We start from the raw sequence: 8354 nt of genomic DNA, 5'->3' as shown, positions 1-8354 counted from the left end.
AGGGCTACTAACAGTATAACTAAAGTATCTAAAAGTGTCAAAGGGCTACTAACAGTGTAAGTAAAGTATCTAAAAGTGTCAAAGGGCTACTAACAGTGTAAGTAAAGTATCTAAAAGTGTCAAAGAGCTACTAACAGTATAAGTAAAGTATCTAAAACTGTGAAAGGGCTACTAACAGTGTAAGTAAAGTATCTAAAAGTGTCAAAGGGCTACTAACAGTGTAAGTAAAGTATCTAAAACTGTGAAAGGGCTACTAACAGTATAAGTAAAGTATCTAAAAGTGTCAAAGGGGGATACTTTACTTACACTGTTAGTAGTAAAAGTGTCAAAGGGCTACTAACAGTGTAAGTAAAGTATCTAAAAGTGTCAAAGGGCTACTAATAGTATAAGTAAAGTATCTAAAAGTGTCAAAGGGCTACTAACAGTGTAAGTTGAGTATGTAAATCTGTGAAAGGGCTACTACTAGTATAAGTCAAGTATGTAAAAATACAAAAAGCTACTAACAGTATAAGTAAAGTATTTAAAACTGTAAAAGGGCTACTATTAGTATAACTCAGAAGTCTAATACTGCAGAAAAATTACTAAATGTATGAATAAAATATCTGAAACAGTAAAACGTCTATATATCTAAAACTGTGAAAGATTTCCTTGACATCAAATATCTCAAACTGTGATTAATAATTTACATTCAAAATTTAATTAAACTACTTTTTATGTTATGCCAATTAGTACAGGATAGAACTGTAGCTAATAATCCATATTATAATAGTATATAAGTTTAAGATCTTAATTTTATAAGGTAATATTTAAAAAAATCCTGAATTTCCCCTAGTGTGAGAAATGTGACATATTTTCTCTAGGCATCCCCTCTTCTCTATTTTCTTCACCACCCCTCCAATAAGTATGAAATTTAATGTAAATTACTCACTAAAAAATCATCTTTTCTCAGACAAGCAATAATTTTTATGGCCTTCAATTTTGTTTGGTTATAGAGCCATCAAATAGAAAATCAGACCCCCTGAAAGGGTTAATATATAACAAAAAGTTACAAAGTATTCTTAACTTGAAGACAATAGAACAAATTTCTAAAAAAAGTCATTCTTTTACAGTTTAGATATTTGACTTATAATAGTAGTAGCAGCTCTTTCACAGTTTTATATACTTGACTTACACTAACAGTAACACTTTCAGTTTTAGATACTTGACTTACACTAACAGTAACACTTTCAGTTTTAGATACTTGACTTACACTAACAGTAACACTTTCAATTTTAGATACTTGATTTACACTAACAGTAACACTGTTTCAGATGTTTTACTCATACTTTTATCAATCCTCTTAGAGATTTAGATATTTGACTTTACACTATTAGTGATTCTTTTATAGTTTCAGATACTTGACTTATTGCTATGGCTACCAACCACTTACATTGTATGTAGGTAAAGTCATTCTCCTCATATTTCATTCAAAAAATAAAAAGACTTGATGAAAATGGTTAAAATTTGACAAGAACTTTCCTAAAGGTATGTAGTTCCAAGAAATAAAACATTTATTCTTGATTTTTCCTACAATTTCTAATAAAACATTCGTTAGTTAATACAGTTATTTGCACTTGGGCTTTGAATAGTTCACCAGAAAGATGTTTTCATGTTAAGTATAAAAATACTATTTATTATCTTACAGTTTTCACATTTCACTTGCATGATCTCTAGAACTTCTTAAATGAATATTTTATTTTCCATTTTCTCTACCATACCACTAACTATAGCTATTATCATCAAAATACAGTGCAATGAAATGTTTAAAAATAAGAAATTTAAATATGTACATACCTTTTAACTCTTCATTGAATAATCTTAAAATATCTTCTTTGACTCATATACATAATTTCATATCTTTACCTTTTCATTTATAGTTTATTTTTAATGTTTTATTTTCCTTTCCAATTCTTTATCTTTTACTATTTATGTTAACACACTTTAAAGGATGCCCATGGGCAATATAATGTTATTATTGGCAGAGACAGTTTTGCCTCAGGCAAAAGTTTTTGCATTCGCTTAGTTACATAACACTTGTGGAGCAACGCTAAGCTTATGATATATTTGTAAAATCATTAAAACCTTTCAAATATGAATTTTGAAACACAAATAATACATAATTAACTAAAATGTAAAAGTAATTCCTAAATGCAATTTAACTGTCTATCAAACTAATATGTATAAGAAGAAAAAATACTTAGTAACTGTATGCCTTCGTAGTCAATGATTACAACATGTGGCATAATGTATGGGAAATATACTAGGAAATCTGGTTTTTCTATTGGTTATAAGGATGCCATTCAAGTCTAATCTGTTGCTAAGCAACATTCTTTTCTTATTTGGAAATTGGGTGTGGCTTCTATCAGAGAAGGAGAATGATATAACCTTTTTCTTGGAATTGTTGCAGTTGTAATGTGAAATTTTTGTTTGAAATTTGACCTTGTATGCATAGAAGCTTATCTAGACTGTCATAGGAGAACTGGGACTAAGCTTAACAGGAATCCAAGAAACCAAAGCTAAGATATTTTAACTGCACATGGATCACGTGACAAAAAAAAATGAAGTTTTCTTTGTTTCAGAGGTTTCTTACAAAATAAAGGAATAATAACTTGAATAATTTAAAACTTTAAAAGTATAATGGATTTGATAATGATAATTTCATTAAATACATTGATTGTAAAATGGTTTAATTAGATTTTGTATGTAGCTCAGTAACACTTTATGTGACATGTGCAGAAATGAATTTAAAGGAGTGTGGCATTAGTCATAGTTTTATACTATTAGTAAACCTTTCAAAATTTTAGATACCTGACTTGTAAACCCTTTTACAATTTTTGATATTTGACTTAAACCATTAGTAATCCTCCTTTGTGACGTGCACAGTAAAGTATGTCTGTGGCGATAGGATTAACTATGTTCTGATGCCCAATTTATTCATATACAGTGATAATAAAGGATTTTAATAAAAAAATTTAAAGTAAAAAATATATATATATATGAATGTATATGTGTATATAAACAGTGATATATGCAAGTGTATCTGTATATAACTAATGACATGTAGGTGAGCATGTATAGTTCAGATGTTTTTAACAATTACTTAAATGATGCAAGAGATAAGTAAAAACTTCTTCCTGAACTGATAACTCTACTGAAACATAACATTAACACCTAGAGCTGAGGGTTTCCCCAGGCTATTTTCATCTATACACACGGCAAAATTCATTTGCTTTTTTAACTGTCCAAAATTTCCACTAGTGTGACCCACGTGACACATTTTCTCTTAGCATGTCATCATGGCTATTTTATCCACAACCACTCAAAAAAGTATGAAATTAAATGTGAGTTACACTCCATAAAGTCGTTATTGCTCAGATAAACCATAATTTTTATAGTCTTCAATTTTGTTTAGTTACAGAGCCAGTAAATAGAAAATCAGACTCCCTCTTGCCACACCCACCTGTCACATTCTCTCTTTCAGCATTTGTTAATAGTTCTCTCTTACTCTTTATATTATATTATGTATATCCAATAGAAACCCAAGGTTTTCAAAAGACATATTATATTACATTGTTTTCTGAACAGAGAATTGTCATTTTCTCTGTTATTACAAGCTTCGTTCCTATGGGAAAGATAGCAACTAGCTTGGATGAACTTGTAACAGCTCTTGTCGCATTGTTAGAAAGCCAGAAAAATTGTGATAGTTATGGGAAATTGTCTGTTTTTTTGCATGTTATTATTCTATGTTCTTTGATGCATTACTTAATTAAGTAAAAATTATTTAGTGCATTACTACCATTAGTACAAAATAATTAGGGTTAAGTGCCATCAACAACAAAAAACAGAAGACCTGGGTAAGTACTTAATTTCTTGTTTTTCATGTTAATTCTTTATTTATTATTATAAAAGTAACAAAAGTGTAAAAATAGGAATCTTTTTAGGTTAGTTAAGGTTAGATTAGGTAAAATAAATGATAATAATATAATATAATAAAAATGTTTAATGAGGCACGTACATGAGCAGCTCGTGGATAATGTAATTCAATAGCGTAATATGAGCTCCACGTTCTCCAAGTGATTTACAACTTATAATAACCTGAATAGTAGTAGTTAGACATGGTTCAAAGAACAATCAAAGGGCAATAAAACAATAAAATTTAGGTATAAATAGATGTATACTGTTACAAGTTTAAAGCTACTTAAGATAAACAAATGTAGTTTCATGTTACAACCTGGTTCTAACTGGGGGAGGACCCCAGACCTTTTTTTAATTATTTTAGTTCCCTCCTACTCTATACAAATTAGTGACACCATGCACAATAAGCTTCTTTGCTTACTTTCAACTTATCCATTAGAGAAAGCCATAGAGGATATTCTTCTGTTACAGGGTCTGTATCAAGTGATGTCATATTTCCAATTTTAACATGACCAAGTACGTAAAGACCACTCTTCTTTAAATCATTGGCAAACTTGATCAGAGGAACACAGGAGCGAGGATTTGCCACCATCAACAAAAACTGAGGTCGCCAAAACTTGATGTGGTCCTTTCGGCTATCCAGCAGTAACAGGTACTTTCTAACCTGAAACATAACAACATCAGATGTTAATATCTTATTTTTTTTGCATAAAAAATATAACATTACTTGACAACAAATTAAAACACATTGACAAATACTATGCACCATAAAAAAGCATTAGATAAAAACACTAACAAATATTCCAATAAAAACATTCTATAAATTACACTAGCAAAAATAATCACAGACACATGAAATAATAAAAAAACCTATATAAACATATAAATACATAAAAATTACAACTTTCACAAATAAAATATGCACCAAAGAAATGCAATAACTATTCACAGAAAATAATTTAAGCTATACATTCAATGTTTTAATTTGGTTGCCTGCTATAGGAATCTGTAGAAATTATGATGACACTAGGTTTAAAGTTTATAAAAGAAGTCTGAGAATATAAATAAAATGTGTGTGAATGTAAATTATTGAGAGACTTTGTAAAATATCTAAAAACAAGGATAAGTTACAAGTTTCTTTGTACATTAGCTACAGTACCATTAGTAAGTAAATTTCTGTTGAAAGAGAAAACATAATTTGTGAACTAGAGACTACAACTGTATACAAGTGATATTAGCATTATGGAAGAAATAAACTAATTCATTATCATTACATGGACTGTGCATTATTTTCATCAAATAACTTACCCAAAAAGAGAACACTTTACAACAATAAAAATAAAAACAATATGCAAAATAATCAAACACTAGCTCTTTATGTAAGGCCTATACACAAATAATTCAAATAAAAATATCAGTAGCTATGTACAGAAATCTTTAACAACAGTAATAACATACACTACTTTTTGAATGCACAGGAACAGCTGTAAGAATAAAAACATTAGTAGTTATGTGCTAGTATTTGTAAAAACAACACTATCAGACACTACTTTTTGAACACAAAAACAGCAGTCAGAATAAAAAAAACTAAACCCAAAACTAAAATAAAAATGTTAGTAGCTATCTACAAATATCTAAAAACCACTACCACACAATACTTTTTCAATACCCAGAAACAGCTGTAAGAACAAAAACACTAAACATGTAATTCCAACATTAATAGCTATGTAGAAAAACCTGTAAAAACATTTCTTTTTGAATGTACGAGAAAATGCAGCCAAAATAAAAACACTAAACACATTTAAAACAAAAATAAATTGACAGTAGCTATATAATATAACCAAAAGGAATAATCAGTCATGTTTTTATAAAAGCAAAACAGTTAGTTCAAATACAAAACAAGATGGAAATTTAGCATCACTACAAGATTAGAAACTTAGAAATAGTGAGCATTATAAAATTCACACATATTCAGCTTTAATTCCACATACACAGATATAGAAAAACAAGAATCTAACAATACGCTCTGAACCTACACAGCTCTTAAATTAGCTCTAAATTAACAGTGAACTGATAGCATACAAACATAACTTGACTTCAATACAATTAAGTTAAGCCAATTCACCTGGTGAAAAATTAAAGCCTGGCTAATGGATCCCCAGCGAACTGGAGGTGAACGGAGATGAAGGACAATGACAAGTATCAAGCACATAATAACAGTAATAGCCGCGTAGAGAGGACTGATGACAAACATCATAACTCCACATCCAAACAAACCAATAGCTGCTGTGTACCAGGAGAAATACTTGAAAGATGGCCTGTAATAAAAAAAAAGAAAATTATGACTAAAAACCACCAATCAAGACACATGGCAGTGTGTAGTACAGCCGAAACAAATTGCAGGACACACAGCGATTTTCCATTTTCTGTAGCTCGGACTGTCAATATGCTCTACTGGGCTCTTACTTCACATACCAAATTTCAAGGTAATTCATTAAGAAATACACTAGATATAAAATCTATAATATTGACTGAATTTCTTTCCTTTTTTGTTCTTTGCACCAAAAGTACAAAAAATGTATTTGACAGAAAATCATACTTTTTTTCAAATTTGTTACACAGATAGATCTTTACAACCTACAATTAGTTGTCAAATTTGGTCTAAATACAAACCATGTGCAAAGTTATCCAACAAAAACTATTCAAATTTGACCATAATTTTTGTGCATGCCTATACAAAAAGTCATGTGAGCTATTGGTCTGAAATTTTCACTATGGCTACACCAACGAGTAAAAGTGGACCATTTTTAGTTTTTGTCATTCGAATAAAAGACGACTGTTTAGAGCAGTAAAACTATAAGGTGAAAGGACATGCAGATACATAAGTATTGTTTTGACCAAGCAAAATGGAAACCTTATTTGATAGAAAAACATACTTAACTTTTTTTTCACGTTTAGTACACTTACAGATCTTCACAACCTACAATTAAGTGTCAAATTTGGTCTAAATATAAACCACATGTGCAATGTTATTCAACAAAACCTGCTCAAATTTGATCACAATTTTTTGCACATGCCTCTGCAAAAAGTCACATGAGCTATCAGTCTGAAAGTTTTACTACAGCTTCACCTAAGAATAGAAATGGACTGTTTTTTGTCATTTGGATTAAAGACTGTTGATTTAGAGCAGCATAACTATAGGGTGAAAGGACGTGCAGATACATAAGTATTGGTTTGGCCAAACAAACTAGATTAGCAGTTTCTAGCTCAAGTCTTCAAAAGAATCATATAGGTGAATGGTTATTATTGATTTTCAGCTTTTAAGCATAAGTTTGCTAAGTTTTATGAAATTATCCTAATTAAAAAGTGTTTAGGGTTATGTGGTATTAGCTCAAGTAATTAGTGTAAATAATGATGCTTGATATGGCTATACCAAGTGCATGTGGGTGATGACAAGAAACTGTTAATTTAGATACCATGGCATTACTATAAAGAAAGTTATTAACACTGTTTTAGAAAGGAAAAACTAACACCTTATATTTAAAGAATCTGGTTAGGTTCTGGTAAGTATAGGTTTGTTACAAATAATAGGGTTGCAATTCTAAAGCTAATGTTGGTTACTATCGGTTGTCACTTAGGTGTGAAAAAAAGGTGTGGCCAAAAAAGGATTGAGCATACAGCTTAAAGGAATGAAAGCCAACCTGGTAGAAATGCTTTAGCACTGACAATAATTTTACAGCAAATAATCATTCATTAGTTAGTTAGGCTACATATTTTGTTTCACCCACCATCATGCTCAAAAATGAACAAAAAACATGGCGTGGCTAATTAATGAATGAATATTTACTGTAAAATCCTTATCAATGCTACAAGTGTAGCTACTAGTTTGGCCATCAATCTTGATTTCATTCCTTTAAGTTGCATACTTAATTCTTCTTTGGTGTTTTTGATTAGATACAGAGAGGCTAGGACAATCAAGGTACACGTCTTTTACTATGTGACAGAGGAATTCCATCCAGTATCAACAAGTTACAACAATGAATGCTATAAAAAACACAAAAATTTGTTAGTGAACAAAAATTTGACCCAACTCCAAATATATGTATTGTGTTCACATTTAACATAATTCAAACGCAGGGAAAAAACAAAACAATATCATGTGATAAAAAATTATATATACTTTAACCCTTTCGCAATAGGTAGATCAAGGTTAGGTTAGGTTAGTTGCACACATCACAACTTTATAGTTAAACAAGACCGATGTCTGTAGGTTTACTTTCTTCTTAGAATTCTTCTCAAGAAGTCGATAAGCCGTCTTAACGTTGTTAGAACAACGGGTAAAAGTTGTAGCTAGCGATGAGTTGGCCGACGCGATTCGAATGCATTCTGCATCAAGGCTG

The 8354-nt window shown here is 30.3% G+C and overlaps 1 protein-coding gene across 3 annotated transcripts in view; it reads right to left on the bottom strand.

The window, feature by feature from the left end:
- LOC106465274 (solute carrier family 12 member 9-like) overlaps positions 1 to 8354 on the bottom strand; it is a 154394-nt gene that overhangs the window by 31899 nt on the left and 114141 nt on the right. For all 3 annotated transcript variants that reach the window (XM_022393133.1, XM_022393132.1, XM_022393134.1), the window contains exons 12-13: positions 6080 to 6272; positions 4376 to 4618 (exon numbers count right to left, since the gene is read on the bottom strand). In XM_022393133.1, the coding sequence (XP_022248841.1) occupies positions 4376 to 4618; positions 6080 to 6272 (436 nt within the window). The remainder of the gene's footprint in view (positions 1 to 4375; positions 4619 to 6079; positions 6273 to 8354) is intronic.

The sequence above is a fragment of the Limulus polyphemus genome, unplaced genomic scaffold (assembly GCF_000517525.1).
Source record: "Limulus polyphemus unplaced genomic scaffold, Limulus_polyphemus-2.1.2 Scaffold1891, whole genome shotgun sequence".
In the NCBI taxonomy this organism is placed as follows: Eukaryota; Metazoa; Arthropoda; class Merostomata; order Xiphosura; family Limulidae; genus Limulus; species Limulus polyphemus.
This window is presented reverse-complemented; position numbering and strand designations above follow the sequence as displayed.